Raw genomic sequence first — 17916 nt, forward strand, 5'->3', positions numbered from 1 at the left:
CAGTGGCACCATCATGGCTCACTGCAGCCTCCATCTTCCAAGCTCAAGCAATCCTCCCACCTTGGCCTCCCAAAATGCTGGGATTACAGGCGTGAGCTATCGTGCCCGTCCTGAAGAACTTTCTTTAGCACTTCTCATAGTGGAGGTCTGCTGGTGACAAGAATCTCTGTTTTCTTTTATCTGAAAATAGCTTTATTTCATCTTCATTCTGGAAGAATACTTTCACTAGAAAAACAATTCCGAGTTGACTTTTTTTTCCTTCAGCATTTTAGAGATATTCCACTGTCTTCTGGTCTATATTGTTTTTGATGAGAAAACTGACATTGAAAATATTGTTCTGTCTAGTCTTTAGGATGGGATTGAAAAAAAAAGATTTTCTTTTTGTCTTTGGCTTTTAGCAGTTTGACCATGATGTGCCAAGGCATGCCCTTTTTTTAATTGACCACTCTGCCAGTTAGAGACGAGGTTCCAGTGTAGGGGAGGTGGTGCTGAAAACACAGTGAGGCACAGCTCAGCCCTAGCCCACAGGGGCCTGCAGTGACCAGCTATGCACTGAGCCATCAGCTCCTTCTCCAGTCTCACATCACCAGCCATTCCTCCCCTTGCCCTTGACACTAACTCACGCTGCAGCCACACACACCACCTGGGTGAGACCAAGGTGGGCCCTCATATTCAGAGTGCTGGATTACCCCAAACAGGGACCACATCCAGGCCCTGAACTGCCCAGTCACCTGGGGATGCCGGTGCATCACTGCCTCCCCACCCTCTTGGCTCCCTGTCCTCTTTCCCACCCAGCCTCACTCCAGCACTTTAACCCCTATCCATTTAGGGTGACCACCAGTCCTGGCTTGCCCAGAACTTCTCTCATTTTAAAACTGAAAGCCTCATGTCCTGGGAAACCCGTCAGTCTCATGCAAATCAGAACAGTCGGTCACCCTACCTGTCCTGGAGTTTCTTTCCAAGGTCTTACTCCTCCCTCCTCCAGCTCATCTCCAAGAAAGTCTTCTCAGATGGGCTAGCCTGGGTTTTCCAGTTAGTTCCTGCCCCTCATTAGGAAATAATGCTCTGAAGGGAGGTGAGGGGTGGACTCCCCAGTCCTGATCTGAGTCTTGGCTGGTTTCTTCCTAACACATGGGTCTTGGGATTGGTACCATTGTTCACTCTTTGGCTGCACCTCTGGCTCCCAAGGTGCTCCAGTGACCCTAAGAGCTCTATGAGAGAGCAGGTTTCAGTGGTCTCAGGGGAGGAAAGAAGTCCTAGTCAGAGGGGCCCACTCATCTAAAAGATGGGTATGGGAGATCATCCCCAGTCGTGTTTGGGGTTGGGGTGTGGCAGGCAGGTAGGCTTGATCTCGACTGTACCTGAGAAATTGCATCTGTCCTGGCCATCACTCTCTTGTCATCTCCTTGTAGCCATAGACTGTGGCTCTCCTAAATCTCTCTAGCCTAAAAAACCAAAGGTGCAGAGCATACCCTGTTTGGGTCTGTAACTTGCTGCCCTATTACTATATGCAAAATGGAGGAAGCAATAGATTCTTCTCTTTAAGAGGTGTGTGTGTGTGTGTGTGCGTGCACACATGCATGTGTGTGTGTACAATGTAAGGCCTTCCACACACCTGCCTTCTCTGAGGACAGGACCTCCCAACTCCACAAGGGCCTTCTGGCCTCCTACCAAGCTGTGGGTGAGTGTCCTTCCTCGGGGAGCGGTGAGAGCAGCCATGGGCTCTAGTATCTGCCTAAAGAAGCTTGAGTGATGACTGAGGGACACCTGGGCTCGACCCCAGCCCTGACCATGCTGGACAAGCAGCCTCCAGAGGTTGTGAATAGGATTCAAAAGACCACCTAAGCGCATGTCCCCCACCCTTGCTTGGTGAGGAGGGGAAGGAAGAGAAAGCTCAAGATCGAGGATCACAAACTTCAATTCTACAAGAGGGAGGCTTCCCAGGTATGTCGGTGAATGGAAAGGTCGGGGAGGAAGAGACGTGGCTGATTGAAGGCAGCAGCCATAACTCACAAGGAGCCATCCTATACACACGGCAAAAATTAATGTTAAATAGTACAAAAGGGTCGAGTCAGAGCCCTGCCACTCTGACCTCTGAGGGCCAGCAAGGCTTTTGGACGTTTTTTCCCCTAAAGCTGCGGCGGGCCCGCTGTTCCTGAGTCAGACGGCAGGTGGCGCTCAGCCCGGAGAATTGGAGAAGGGGAACTGTGGAGTTGCTTAACATTTCCAGGAACTTCCTCCTCCCCCACCGGCCTTCACCTTTTGTTCCCTATCCTGGGCCAGTTCTCTCGCAGGTCCCAGATGTCCAGTTCCAGATGCCTGGACCCAGAGTGTGGGGGAAATATCCCTGCAGAAGCCCTCACTCCACAGACTGTCCAGGCGCAATGTGAGTGTGGTCCCGGCAGAGGAGGGAAGAGGACGGGAGGGGAAGAGAAGGGAGGGTGTGTGGCCGCAAACCCTCCCTCCCTCCACCCTAACACACACACACACACACACACACACACCCCACATAACATACACATACACACACACATCCCCCACATACACACACACATCCCCCACATACACACACACATCCCCCACATACACACACACATCCCCACATACACACACACACATCCCCCACATACACACACACACATCCCACACATACACACACACATCCCCACATACACACACACACATCCCCCACATACACATAAACACACACACATCCCCCACATACACACACACATCCCCCACATACACACACACATCCCCACATACACACACACATCCCCCACATACACACACACATCCCCACATACACACACACATCCCCACATACACACACACACATCCCACACATACACACACACACACCCCCACATACACATAACACACACACATCCCCACATACACACACACACACATCCCCCACATACACATAAAAACACACACACATCCCCCACATACACACACACATCCCCGACATACACACACACACACATCCCCACATACACATAAACACACACACATCCCCCACATACACATACACACACACACATCCCCCACATGCACACACACACACCCCACATACACACACACACACACATCCCCACACACACACACACCACATCCCCCACATACACACACACACATCCCCACACACACCCCACATACACACACACACACACACATCCCCCACATACACACACACCACCAGCAGCAGCAGCAGCACAGCAGATATTCCATGGGGAAACTGAAATGTGCCTGTGGCCTCTAGCACCTTCCCTGAGGGTGATGGGGGATATTTGCGGCAGCCCCTCACTCGCCCCACCATTGCTCCCTCGATCCCAGGGTAGGGTGGGATCTGCTGAAACAGCATGCACCCCCCTCCTTTGGATGAGACTCTCCTGGGAGATGAGCAAAGGGGATGTCTTCGGAGGATGGGAAACCCACAATCCTAGAGCTCAGGCTGCGCGGGAGGCTGTAGGGATTGGGGTGAGGAAGAGGAGCAAGGGAGGAGACGGGAAGTGCCCGGGCCTCAAGGGCGAGGCCACCGCTTCTAGCCCTGCCTCGCGAGGCCTCTCAGTCCTAGCGCGGCTCCCCCGCTCCTCCCACACCCACAGGCTTCCGGCCATAGCTGCGCGGCCCCACCTTACCCTCCCTCCCACTCGCAGGTGGTGGCTGCTCCTCTGGGGAGTCCTCCAGGCTTGCCCCACCCGGGGCTCCCTCCTCTTGGCCCAAGAGCTACCCCAGCAGCTGACATCCCCCGGGTACCCAGAGCCGTATCGCAAAGGCCAAGAGAGCAGCACGGACATCAAGGCTCCAGAGGGCTTTGCTGTGAGCCTCATCTTCCAGGACTTCGACCTGGAGCCGTCCCAGGACTGTGCAGGGGACTCTGTCACAGTGAGCTGGGGATGAGGGGGTCCCGCCAGGACTGTGGCCAGGGAGACTCCCGGGGTTGTGGGAAGTGGCGGTGCCCTGAATCACCCATCTGGAGGAGAGATGAATTTTCCATGTAGGGGCAGTCGGGCTTGGCTTACCGGGGAGCAGTGGTGGACCCCAGGGCACAGCCTCCCACCAGCGCCTCCAGGGCTGCCATCTGGGCGCCACAGAGCAAAGAGGGCAGCAAGCAGGCCCTGCGTTTGGAAGACTTATGAAGGGACACACAAATCTTGCAAATCTATGGAGCCAGGGGCAGGGACGCACATATTGGTTGTTAAAAATATGTCATCATGTATTTGTTGAGTGCCTGCTCTATCAGGTAAGGAAGGTGCGCACAAATAATAAGAAAAGATTAAGTCACTGTTCACACTTACCTTGGAAGAGCTATCACAAAACTTCTAACGCCAAAGCCTTATTCAGAATAAGGACATTTTAAAAACAGTACTTGATGGAGTGATGCAAGCCTGTGGTCCCAGCAGTATACCCAGGAGACTGAGTCTGGAGGATCAGAGGGCTGGAGCCCAGGAGTTCAAGGCCAGCCTAAGCAACATAGCAAGACCCCATCTCAAAAATAAGGAAATAATAAACAAAAATAAAAAGAGCACATTATCTTCTGATTTAAATTTTATTTATATCAAAATGACACACATAAATTTTCGAACTTTATTTTCCAATTTTAAAATTTTTAATTATTATGGATACATATTAGTTGTAACACTTTTTTTTTTTTTTAATTAAAGTTTCCTAAGGCTGGGCACAGTAGCTCATGTCTGTAGTCCCCGCGCTTTGGGAGGCTGTGGCGAAAGGATCACTTAAGCCCAGGAATTTGAGACCAGCCTGGGCAACACAGCAAGACCCCATCTCTACAAAAAAATTTAAAAATTAGCCGAGTGTGGTGGCACGCACCTGTGGTCCCAGCTACAAGGGATGCTGAAGTGAGAGGATCACTTGAGCCTGGAAGGTAGAGGCTGCAGTGAGCTCTGATCATGACACCGTACTCCAGCCTGGGTGACAGAGTGAGACCCTGTCTCCAAACAAAAAAAAAAGTTTTTTAAAAAGGTTTATGAATAACAACAGTCTCCAAGCTGTTCCTCCCCACCCCTGAGTGCTGCTCCTCAGGAGCAGTCATTTGCCAGTTCATGTAGCTGTTTCATCTGGTCTTTAACTTCATACGTATAAATAACATGCTTATTTGTCTTGTATTTTTACATATTTTCTATTAATGTTCAACTACAGTATAGAAGATAAGGACTAGCTTTATCTGTCTTCAGTCTTCACCACCCACATTTCCCCTCCCCATTCGGCCAGTTTACCTATATTATCATTTTTAGTTAAATCTTTATTCATTATTGACATTATGATGACTGTAAAATATTCACATCTGAGCACATGGCATAAAATAATTATATTTCTTTTCTTCTCCAACTTTTGGGTTTCCTAGGAGTCAATAGTTACATGGAGTTTTTTTGTTTTGTTTTGTTTTGTTTTTTTGGTGGGGGGTGTTTGTTTTTGTTTTGCTTTTCAGTTTGCTTAGTTGTCTCTGTAACTAATCTCACCAGACTCTTAGCCAGGAGTGTAAATCTTCTTCTGAAATACTCAAGCATGAATTTCAGTCTATCGGTCCTCCTTTTAATTGGTGACATCCCTCCTGAAGATCTCTCGATTTATTTTCACAGCCTGAGTTCTTTGCTCTCTAAGCTGTCACACATTCTGGGAGTTCTCTTCTCCCTCTTTCCGGGGATTTCCTTTACCTGTCCTGTGCTGAACCTGAATCCCATACCTTTCTCTTTTTTGGTTTATTCTCCCATTTTGGAGGAGCACCTTCACCGGTGGCTTCCTTAGAAAGAGTATTTTAGAGTGAATTTTAGAGGATCTTATATATGTCTAAATGTCTCAGTTCTACCCTCACAGTGGATGGATAGTTGATCTGGGTATAGCATTCTAGATTGGAAACCTTTTTCTTCCAGAATTTTGTTGATATTGTCTTCTAGGTCTAGACTTTGTTAAGAAGTTTGATGCCCTTAGCATTCCTAATCCTTTGTTTTCTCTCTCTAGAACTTCTGGAATATTTTCCTTATTACCAGTATTCTGGATTTTCATTATGATGTTCTTTGATACATGTGGTTTTTCACTCATTGTGCAAGTTTCTTTTAATCTAGAGCCTCTTTTATTCTAGTCCTTCAATTCTAGGAATGTTCTTGTGCTATTTTTTAAATAATTTCTAGATATCTCATTTCCTTATTTTCTCTTTCTCCTGTAATTCAGCTGTTGTATGTTCTAGATTGATCCTCTAGCTTTGTTATCTGTTTTGTTCTATTTACCATCTCTTTTGTTCTACTTTCTGGGAAATTTCCTCATCTTTAAATCCCAACCTTTTAGTTAATGGTTTCTTTCCACTGACATATTATTTCATTTCTAAGGATTCATTCTAATTTTCTAAATGTGCCTTTTTATAGAGTATTGTTCTTGTTTCATTGATGCAATATCAACTCCTTTCCCTCCTTTGGGATTATTTTTAACTGTTTCTTCTGTTATCTATAGTCGGTCTATTTCATCCAAGTTCCTTTTTACCGTTTGTCTGTTTTGGTCTCTGCTTTTTGTGTTAGAGACTTTCCTACAATATCTGATAATACTTGGCTGTCCATTCATATTTAAGGCCGGGCACGGTGCCTCACATCTGTAATCCCAGCACTTTGGGAGGCCGAGGCAGGCAGATCACCTGAGGCCAGGAGTTTGAGACCAGCCTGGCCAACATGGTGAAACCCCGTCTCTACTAAAATACAAAAATTAGCCAGGCATGGTGGTGTACGCCTGTAATCCCAGCTACTTGGGAGGCTGAGGCATGAGAATCGCTTGAAACTGGGAGGTGGAAGTTGTAGTAAGCTGAGATCAGGCCACTGCACTACAGCCTCGGGGGCGGGAGGGGCAGAGTGAGTCTCTGTCTCAAAGAAAAAAAAAAAAGAGTGGAGCACTAAAATACTAATTGGAAGTTCTGTGTAGATAGCTAAAATTTGTCAAATGATAGGTTTGAAAATAGGGTTATCAACAAGGTGACCTAGATGTGCCACTGGGGGCCTCCCAACTGTCAGGATGTAAAAGCGTTTTATTTGGGGGCAGCCAGTTTCCCCTGAGAGGACTCCTGCAGATTCCAGCTCAGGGACCCAGCATTCTGGTCAACAAGCTGAGAAAAGGGCCTGGTGGAGGGAGATGCAGCTCACTGTGTGGCAGGTAGACTTTCACTTAATCCTTCTGTTTTGGGTACAGTGAGTCCTCACTTAATATCATCCATAGGTTCTTGGAAAGTATGACTTTAAGAGAAATAACATAGAATGAAACCAATTTGGCCATAGAGCTAATTGATATAGACAAAAGTGAAGTTTCTACAGCAATTACTGATCACAGAAACATCACCAAACCTCTAAACAAAGACCCCAAACACTTCTACTATTAAATATTGAAATACATGTGAACTATGCCTACATGTAAGAAAGGTTAATAAAAACGAGTAAGATTATTTACCCAATTATTCCAGTTTGGGGTCACGGGTAACCACAGCCTGTTCCAGCAGTTCAGGATGCAAGGCAGGAACCAGTGCTGGACAGGACACTATCCTGTTTCAGGACGCACTCACACACTCATACTCACTCACACTGGGACCATGGAGACACGCCAGGTCACCTAACAGGCACAGCTTGGGATGTGGGAGGAAACCAGAGGACCTGGAGAAAGCCACTGAAGACATGGGAAGAATGTGCAAACTTCACCCAGTGGCCCCAGCCACGGGGCAGTATTTTTTCTCATCAACATCATAATGAAACAACGACGTCATTCATGGACCTGCTGCACTGGCCTTCGCCCCCTCTATCAAGTGTGCCGCGGGGCCTCAAGTCCAGGGTTTCTTGTTAAGCTCATGCCTTCTGCCAGGGTGGGCCAGAGAGAGTTGCCTGGGTGCACAGAGATTCTAGGATTCTGCAGTCTCCCTCACAGGCTTCCGGTCTGCCATCCCTGTGCCAGCCCTTCCCTCATCCCTATCTTGATTCCTCCAATTTTTAAAACTTCCCCTGGTTCTGTGATGAGAACCTGCTTGCTTTATGTTGGCTCCCATCATTGCAAACTCAAGTTATCACTTGATATCTCCACTCCATCTTCCAAAGTGTGTTGACACCTGTCATCTGCTGTCATCCTCTCTCCCTTTTTTGTCCTTGGTTATGTGTACCATTTTATCCCTTTGCTGTCATATGACTGGGGTTTGAGGTGGGAGAGGAGATACCTGCGTGCATTTATTGCTTCAGACTTCACCAGTCAGGATGATACTTTGTTCAATTCAGCCTATGTCTGTTGAGCACCTACCATGAGTCCCGTTCCTCTTAAATCAGAGAGATTTTTAATCCTGGCCTCTTTTCTTGTCATTGAGAAACTTCAAGTTCAGAAGTAGGATTCCTCCCAGAGTAAGTCACACACACCGCCCCCCTCAAATGCAGAATTCAGCACACTATAATCCAGTTTATTTTTTACTTGTCAGTGTCCTCAGCCACTGCTCCTCGGGAGCAGAACTGTGCCTTTGTCATATCTGTGTCCCCAGCACCTAGCACAGTATCTTACCCATAGTACACAATCAGTAAATGTATTAAAGGAATAAGTGAGAGCGTGAATAAAACGCAAGCTTATGTGTGTGCAGGACACACAACAGGATGAATTTTGAAGGAGCAGGTATTGAGTATCCATCCTCACCACTGCTCTTAGTGTGGACTCTGGAAGATGCCATAGAACATGCTGGAAGAGGCCACACAGACCATTATACAGGAGAGGAAACTGAGATCTTGGGTGCTTCAGAAACTCCCCATTTCACACATGGAGTTAGTAGCAAAGTCTAGAATTTAAGAGTCTTAGGACTCAGTCCTGTGTCCACTCTACTTTCCTAGTTAGAATCCTAAGCAATTGTATTTAGCTAACAATTCAGGGAAAAGGGCAAAAAGAAAACTGCAGGGTTTTACAACCAAGTAGAGCAGTTGAGCACCATTTCCTATACCAAATTGCTTCTTCCCCAAAAGGCAGGCCTCTTAAATGCCAGGAGTTACATTTGTTGATATTCTAAGCAAAAGACCAGTATTGGGATTTGTCTGAGCCAGGTATTTCAGGCGATTGAGAAATTTTCTTCATCGCAACTTTTACCCAGTTACTCTGATCATAATGACATGGTCTGGATGAAGTCTTGAATGAATTTGGGACTTGTGGAGAATGAGGGAATGGAGAGCTAGCAAAAACCTAGGATATATGGATCAGTATGAAAACCAGAAATAAAATGAGCCAAGCAGTGAGCTGTGTGCCTGGAACAGAGATGAAGCAGGAAGCATGGCCCAGGAACTCCCTCCAAGCCACCCCTTCCTTGAGTTGAGGAACCCACAGGAAGGGATTTGAGCAGAGGTGAGACAGTCAAAGGGCATTGAAACAGAGACAACCTGCCAGGTGAAGCAACACCATCCAGTGCACCTGGACTGTGGACACCTGTGTCCTTAGGTTTTCATACATTGTGAGAGCTTCGTTTACAAAGTGCATGGGATACGAGAAGGGGCACCCCAAAAGAAGGAAAGCAGGAAAAGGCAGGGACCCCAGAGGGTCAGTCTCTGCAGAGGGTCTTACTGCTTCACAGATGTTGGCCAAAGAAAGTTACTCAGAGAAGTGGAAGGTGATGGGATGGGGTTTGGGGATGGAGGAGAAGCTGGATGGGAGGGGCTTATGCCCATGTTCATTGAGTCAAAGCTGTGGTGCTATAGGTACCACGTTGAGCACCAGGAACTCAGTGGTGAAAAAGACAGAAGAGGTCCTTGCCTTCTTAGAATTTATAATCCAGTGACTCTTATGGGAACCCTGGGGTTCCCAAGGAACTTCTTAAAAGAAGGAAAATATAGTGGGTTATATGAAATAATTATGGTAGGCTAAAGAAACATTGTAGTATGTGGTCATGTCTGGAAGAAACTCAGGAGTTAATAATGGAACCAGAAGCTAGCTGAGGAAGCCTCTGCAAGGTGCCTTCTGAGCCCCAGAGGGGCACGGCCCGTCTAGATGGGGCTGGAGTCACACCGAGGATGTGCCCCTGTGACGCCAGCAGCGCAGGTTCACCCCACACCTACCTGCAGCCTCACTCCTCCTCCTGCTTTCAGATCTCAGGCAGCGGGTCGGATCCAAGCCAGTTCTGTGGTCAGCAAGGCTCCCCTCTGGGCAGGCCCCCTGGTCAGAGGGAGTTTATATCCTCAGGGAGGAGTTTGCGGCTGACCTTCCGCACACAGCCCTCCTCGGAGAACAGGACTGCCCACCTCCACAAGGGCTTCCTGGCCCTCTACCAAACCGTGGGTGAGTGTCCCTCCTGGGGGTGCAGGGAGGGAGCCTCTGTTCCCAGCCATGACCCTGGTATCTTCAAGCCTTAAGTGGAAGCTTGAGTGACAGCTGAGGCTGGGGACTCAGGGACACCTGGGCTGGACCCCAGCCCTGCCCCTGCTGGCAAACAACCCTATTAAGAGACAGCCGTTGCTCAGCCCCAGCGTTGTTTCCACACAGATTTACAGGCCCAGTGTTTGCAGATCATCTCATTTTTAAAGAGATGCCAAAAATCCAGATTTTTAAGTAAAATTATAAATTTTCAAATGATGACTCAGATTTGTTTTTGAAAGATAAATACTGGCTGGAGGCAGTGGTTCATGCCTGTAATCCCAGCACTTTGGGAGGCCAAGGCTGGAAGATTGCTTGAGACCAGTAGTTGGAGACCAGCCTGGGCAACATAGTGAGACCCCGTTTCCACAAAAAAAAATGAAAAATTAGCCAGGCATGGTGGTGCACACCTGTAGTACCAGATATTCGGGGACTGAGGCGGAGGATTGCTTGAGCCAGGGAGTTTGAGGCTGCAGTCAGCCATAATCACGCCACCGCACTCCAGCCTGGGAGACATAGTAAGACAAGAAGAAAGAAAGAGAGAAAGAGAGGAAGGAAGGAAGGAGGGAAAGGGGAAGGGAAAGGGAAGGGAAAAAAGGGAAGAAAGCAAGAAAGGAGAAAGAGGGAAAGAAAGAAGGGAGGGAGGGAGAGAGGGGGAAAGTAAAAAGGGAAGGAAGGAAGGAGGGAGGGAGGGAGGGAAGGAAGGAAGAAGGAAGGGAATGAAGGAAGGAAGGAAGGAAGGGAAGGGTGCACATGATAAAATATCATTTTTTTAAGTATGCTAAAAAGTAAGTCTTCCTCTGATCTCTGGCTCTTAACTCCTGGCTGCCCTCCCCAGAAACAACTGTGTTCTCCATTTCCTAGGTATTCTTCCTAGGAAAAGGATAAATTGTGTGTGTCTGTATTGCAAGTGTTCTAAACTTGGCATTTTTCCACTGAATAATATATGTTAAAGATCATCCCATTCCATATGGACAGCATTAACCCATTTATTTTTTAGTTTTTATTTTATTTATTGTTTTTTGAAACAGAGTCTCACTCTATCGCCCAGGCTGGAGTGCAGTGGCACAGTCTCTTCTCCTTGTAACCTCTGCCTCCTGGGTTCAAGCGATTCTCCCACCTCAGCCTCCTGAGTAGCTGGGATTATAGGTATGCCACCACACCCAGCTAATTTTTGCATTTTTAGTAATGGTTTCACCATGTTGGCCAGGCTGGTCTCAAACTCCTGACCTCAGGTGATCTGCCTGCCTCAGGCTCCCAAAGTGCTAGGATTACAGGCATGAGCCACCGCAGCTGGCGAACTTATTATTTTTAATGACCACATAAAATCTCCTTGATTGATGTGTCATAATGTATTTGATCAGCCCTCCTGATAGATACTTTGCTGCCACACATGGTGCTACTGTGCATATCCTTGCATTTACATCTTTGAGCACGTGTGAGAATATCTTTAGACTAAATTTTTAGAAATGGAGTAGTAGGTTAAAAAATATTTGCATTTTAAATTTTGATATTGCTAAAATTTTCTCCAAAAATGTTTTGCTAATTTACATACCTACCATATATGGAAGTGCCTGTTCCCCCCTACCCTGCTTGTCACGGTTATCTTCAAACTCTTTGAGTGTTGTCAATCTGATCAGTGAAAACTAACTCAAATGTTTTAAAAAAAAAAACTAAAAATAAAAAATAAAACACTGTGCAAGTCAAATCAAGTATAGCCATGGCCCAGAATCAGCCCCTGGGTTGCCAGTTGGCAAGTCTGTGCTAGGTGCTGTTTTCCTATAGCTGTGAACTATAGTCAGCCCATCAGCGAGGCCAGCAGGGGCTCTGAGGCCATCAACGCACCTGGAGACAACCCCGCCAAGGTCCAGAACCACTGCCAGGAGCCCTATTATCAGGCCGCGGCAGCAGGTGAGTCCCCACCTGCTGAGGGGTGGCTTCCATCCGCCTCATTCCCACCCAAATGCCTGACACCCTCCGAGCACCTGCTTTGTTAACCAACAGCTTCAACTCTGAGCCTATTTCTTTGCCTCTCCTCATTTTGCACCTCAGGGGCACTCACCTGCGCAACCCCAGGGACCTGGAAAGACAGACAGGATGGGGAGGAGGTTCTTCAGTGTATGCCTGGTGAGTAGCCACCTGCTAGCACCATCCCCCCAACAAGCCTCAGCTGCAGCTGGGACCTACGGGACACAGGGGTCAAAGGAAAGCCTTAGAATAGAAAGAAAGATAAGAAGCAGAAGGTGAGGAAGAACAGGGCAATCAAGAAGGCCCAGAAAAAAGAGGCAGGGAGCTTGTTCCTCATTCTTCAGGGGTCAAGATACAGCTGAGGAAAAGCATGAAGGACGTTAATGAGATGGACTAGAAAGGGAAGAAGAGAGACCAACAAGCTGAAGTAAGAGAAAACCGTCTTTTTGTGCCATACATTTTAAGGATATACTGACAGGCTCTCTATTCCTAAAATATCTCCCTACCTAGATGCCACACAGTGCCAGAAAGTCAACCATTTTAAAAAAAATTATTGACATAAAATTCACGGCTGGGTGCAGTGGCTCACTTTTTTTTTTTTTTTTCTTTTTTTGAGATGGAGTTTCTCTCTTGTCGCCCAGGCTGGAGTGCAATGGTGCAATCTTGGCTCACTGCAACCTCCACCTTCTGGGTTCAAGCGATTCTCCTGCCTCAGCCTCCTGAGTAGCTGGGATTACAGGCACCTGCCACTATGCCCAGCTCATTTTTTTTTTTTTTTTTTGTATTTTTAGTAGAGACAGGGTTTCGCCATGTTGGTCAGGCTGGTCTCGAACTCTTGACCTCAGGTGATCGACCCGCCTCAGCCTCCCAAAGTGCTGGGATTACAGGCTTGGGCCACCGTGCCCAGCCTTAACCACTTTAAACAGTACAATCCAGTAATGTTTGGTGTGTTCACAATGTTGTGAAACCTTTACCACTAATTCCACAACATCTCCACCAACTCTCCCCTCCCCCGCCCCGGCAACCACTAATCTGTCTTCTGTCTCTGTGGATTTGCCTCTGTGGATTTTATGTCTGTGGAATCATATAATGTGTGGCCATTTCTGTCCGGCTTCTTTCAGTTAGCGTAATGTTTTCAAGGTTCATTCCTGTTATAGCATCCATCAGTATTTCATTTTTATGGCTAAATAATACTCCTTTCTATGGATACACCATTTGGTTTATTCATTCAACTGATGGACATTTGGGTTGTCTCTATTTCTTGCCTATTATGAATGATGCTGCTATGAGCATTTGTGTACAAGTTTTTATATCAACATACGTTTCTAAATCTCTTGGGTATATACCTAGCAGTAGACTTGCTGGATTGTATAATAATTCTGTTTAACTTTTTGAGGAACCACCAAACTGTCTTCAACAGCAGCAGCACCATGTTACATCTCACCAGCAATACATGAGGGTTCAAGCCCACCATTTTTGAGATCCACACTTTTGAATGAAAGCAAAGCATTGCCTTCTTTTGCTTTTTGTTTTTTGTTTTTTTGTTTTGTTTGGTTTGAGACGGTGTCTCGCTCTGTCGCCCAGGCTGGAGTGCAGTGGCATGATCTCGGCTCACTGCAAGCTCCTCCTCCTGGGTTCACGCCATTCTCCTGCCTCAGCCTCCCGAGTAGCTGGGACTACAGGCGCCCGCCACCACGCCCAGCTAATTTTTTTTGTATTTTTTAGCAGAGACGGGGTTTCACCGTGTTAGCCAGGATGGTCTCGATCTCCTGACCTCATGATCCGCCCATCTCGGCCTCCCAAAGTGCTGGGATTACAGGCGTGAGCCACCGCGCCCGGCCGAAAGCATTGCCTTCTTAACCCAATCTGATCCACGGAAAACTCTAGGGGTAGCCTGAAGGCTCACAGTGCTTTGGGGATGGGTTGGAGGGCAGGTGGTAGTGGGAGATGTTACAAATTAAGAAGTGACACAAAACTGAGGCAGGAGGCACTGAAACAGACTCTGTCTGTAGTATGGGGGCCCAGGATGGTCCAAAGGAATGGCTTTAATGCCTCTGAGGAGGCAGGAAGGAGAGCCCTGCAGAACCAGCCCCAAACATGTGCTCATCTGTGCTCCCTACCCTCAGTCCACTGTCCTGAGTCCCATGCAGGATGGGTGCCCTGTATACTTGGCATTGATTACCTGCCCTTGTCTGCCCACATGGTCTACACTGTGGGTCTGCATCAGTACAAGAGACCTGATCCCGGCCAGGCACAGTGGCTCACGCCTGTAATCCCAGCACTTTGGGAGGCCGAGGTGGGTGGATCACCTGAGGTCAGGGGTTTCAGACCCGCCTGGCCCACATGATGAAACCCCATCTCTACTAAAAATACACAAAAATTAGCCGGGCGTGGTGGTCAGTGCCTGTAATCCCAGCTACTCTGGAGGCTGAGGCAGGAGAATTGCTTGAGCGCAGGAGGCGGAGGTTGCAGTGAGCCGAGATCGCGCAAGTACACTCCAGTCTGGGCAACAAGAGCGAAAACTCGGTATCAAAAAAAAAAAAAGTCCTGATCCCAGAGCCTCTTCACGCATCCCCTACCACAGCACTTCAGAGAAGTAGGTCTTTAATCAATGTGTCTAGACGCAGCTGCTGACTGTCACCCCTACCCCTCCTCTCTCCCAGTCTGCGGACGACCAGTCACCCCCATTGCCCAGAATCAGACGACCCTCGGTTCTTCCAGAGCTAAGCTCGGCAACTTCCCCTGGCAAGCCTTCACCAGTATCCATGGTCGTGGGGGCGGGGCCCTGCTGGGTGACAGATGGATCCTCACTGCTGCCCACACCATCTACCCCAAGGACAGTGTTTCTCTCAGGAAGAACCAGAGTGTGAATGTGTTCCTGGGCCACACAGCCATAGATGAGATGCTGAAACTGGGGAACCACCCTGTCCACCGTGTCGTTGTGCACCCCGACTACCGTCAGAATGAGTCCCACAACTTTAGTGGGGACATCGCCCTCCTGGAGCTGCAGCACAGCATCCCCCTGGGCCCCAACGTCCTCCCGGTCTGTCTGCCCGATAATGAGACCCTCTACCGCAGCGGCTTGTTGGGCTACGTCAGTGGGTTTGGCATGGAGATGGGCTGGCTAACTACTGAGTTGAAGTACTCGAGGCTGCCTGTAGCTTCCAGGGAGGCCTGCAACGCCTGGCTCCAAAAGAGACAGAGACCTGAGGTGTTTTCGGACAATATGTTCTGTGTTGGGGACGAGACGCAAAGGCCCAGTGTCTGCCAGGGGGACAGTGGCAGCGTCTATGTGGTATGGGACGATCATGCCCATCACTGGGTGGCCACGGGCATTGTGTCCTGGGGCATAGGGTGTGGCGAAGGGTATGACTTCTACACCAAAGTGCTCAGCTACGTGGACTGGATCAAGGGAGTGATGAATGGCAAGAATTGACCCTGGGGGCTCGAACAGTGACTGACCAGCACAGTGGAGGCCCCAGGCAACAGAGGGCCGGGAGTGAGGACTGAGCGCTGGGGTAGGGGTTGGGGGTGGGGGTTGGGGGAGGCAGGGAAATCGTATTCACATCACTGTTGCACCAAGCCACTGCAAGGGAAACCCCCACCCGACAAGCCTGCACCATGCCAGACAGGAAGCAGGGTCCCACAGACCGTCCCTCCTCACCTTCTACCTCCCCGTGCGCATGCACTAGGCCCAGGGAAGCCTGTACATCTCAGCAACTTTCGCCTCGAATGTCCTTAGAACCCCCTTCCCCTACTTCATCTGTTGACACAGCTTTTATACTCACCTGTGGAAGAGTCATCTTCTCACCCGCTATTAGAGTATGGAGGAAGGGGTTTTCATTGCATTTCATTTCTGAAAGATTCCTAAGACCCTTTAGTTGACCTTCAAATATTCAAGCTATTCTGCAGCTCCAAGAAGCAATTATAGAAATAACTCCTTTTTTATTTTATGTCCTCTATATGCCAGGTGCTTCACCTGTTATTTCACTTAATCCTCATACCATATTTGCAAAGGATGTGTTATTATCCATGTGCAACAAATGAGGAAACTGATGCTCAGGGGATAAAGGGACTTGCCCAAGTCCCACAGCTGGTGCGTGACTGCGGAGACTGTGCTCTTCCCAGTGTGCCGCGATACTTCTCAATTCTCTTCTGACTTGCTGTGTCACCCACTTTCCCTCCCAGCCCCCACATCCTTACCATTTTCCCTCCCTGAGAATTCCTGCTTCTGTGAAAATGGCATCCTCTGGCTCACACTTTCCTGCTGGCACCATCTCCTGCAGAAGCCAGGTGAGCCCCGCACTGGACTGAATTTCCTGCGGACACCCCACCGGTGCCTCCATCATCAAGGGAGCTGCTCGACCTGAGAGGACCAACTCTTTAATTTTTAGTAAAGACTGGAGGTGATGGGCCAGCCACAGTGGCTCACACCTCTAATCCTAGCACTTTCGGAGGCCAAGGTGGGTGGATCATGAGGTCAGGAGATCCAGCCCATCCTGGCCAACATGGTGAAACCCCGTCTCTACTAAAAATACAAAAATTAGCTGGGCATGGTGGCACGTACCTGTAGTCCCAGCTACTCAGGAGGCTGGGGCAGGAAAATCACTTGAACCCAGGAGGCGGAAGTTGCAGTGAGCTGAGATTTTGCCACTGCACTCCAGCCTGGCAAGAGAGGGAGACTCTGTCTAAAAAAAAAAAAAAAAAAAAAAAAATTGGAGGTGATTAACAGTGAAAGACACAAATAAAATACAACTGTTCAATGGAAATAGAAGATAAACACCGTAAAAGAGAGAAGAGAGGTAATTTGTTGGCATCAAGAGTCACGTTACTATATGGTCAAAGGTTAAATTTATCTCTAAAAAAAATGGCAGGATGCAAAGTTGAACATACATGTGGTTACTTCTGTTTTTTACACCCACACACAGTACAAAAGATTATTAAAAATATTCCCAAAAGGCGGATGCAGTGATGCACACTTACAGTCCCAGCCACTCAGGAGGCTGATGCAGGAGGATCACTTCAGGTCAGGAGTTCAAGTCCAGCCTAAGCAACATAGTGAAACCCCATCTCCAAAAATATAATAATAATTCTCTCAAAATACTAAAGAAAGGAGCTTTATTGATAAGATTTTGGCTGTCTGGTTTTCCACTATTCTCTATTTGCTGAATTTTGTTTAATGAGCATGAAACATTTTTATTTTACTTATTTTTATGATTAAAAAAATGATATGAGTTTCTCCATACCAAGGCAAAAAAATATATATACACCTATATTTATATAGGTACGTCTAGATCTATACCTCCATCTCCATTGCTGTCTCTAGGTCTAGAGATAGAGATATAGACAATGAGAGAGAGAGAGGGAGAGAGGTAGGTTAGAGATAGAGATGGTGGAGATAGATGAGCTAGTGATAGAGACATATCCACAGAGGAAAACCTACCACTACTTTAAGAGAGAAATCTTTTTCCCAAGAATCAAATCCTTAAAGGAACAAACACTGTAACAGACAAGGTCCTCAATACTTGTTTTAAAACAAATGCAGCAACATTCATATGCATTTTTTTTCCTTCTTCGTACAAGTCAAGGACA

At 47.7% G+C, this 17916-nt stretch overlaps 1 protein-coding gene across 2 annotated transcripts; it reads left to right on the plus strand.

Annotated features, from left to right (window-relative positions):
* The first annotated feature begins 2228 nt into the window (after positions 1-2228).
* C1RL (complement C1r subcomponent like) lies at positions 2229-17599 on the plus strand. Of its 2 annotated transcripts, XM_003273779.4 has the most exons (6): positions 2229-2386; positions 3663-3891; positions 10092-10281; positions 12142-12267; positions 12409-12483; positions 14988-17599. In XM_003273779.4, exons 1-6 carry the CDS (start codon positions 2316-2318, stop codon positions 15758-15760), a joined length of 1464 nt encoding a protein of 487 aa, XP_003273827.1. In that variant the 5' UTR covers positions 2229-2315; the 3' UTR covers positions 15761-17599. The 2 variants fall into 2 exon arrangements, with proteins under 2 accessions (XP_003273827.1, XP_004092185.1); XM_004092137.3 differs by lacking the exon at positions 12142-12267 and having other exon boundaries at positions 14988-16332.
* Positions 17600-17916: the final 317 nt, after the last annotated feature.

The sequence above is a fragment of the Nomascus leucogenys genome, chromosome 23 (assembly GCF_006542625.1).
Source record: "Nomascus leucogenys isolate Asia chromosome 23, Asia_NLE_v1, whole genome shotgun sequence".
Classification (NCBI taxonomy): domain Eukaryota; kingdom Metazoa; phylum Chordata; class Mammalia; order Primates; family Hylobatidae; genus Nomascus; species Nomascus leucogenys.

Coding starts and splice junctions, on each gene's coding strand:
- C1RL (XM_003273779.4), top strand. CDS start 2,316: ATGCCTGGACCCAGAGTGTGGGGGAAATATCCCTGCAGAAGCCCTCAC. Junction 3,892..10,091: donor GTGCAGGGGACTCTGTCACA/GTGAGCTGGGGA, acceptor TCCTGCTTTCAG/ATCTCAGGCAGCGGGTCGGA. Junction 12,484..14,987: donor GGTTCTTCAGTGTATGCCTG/GTGAGTAGCCAC, acceptor CCTCTCTCCCAG/TCTGCGGACGACCAGTCACC.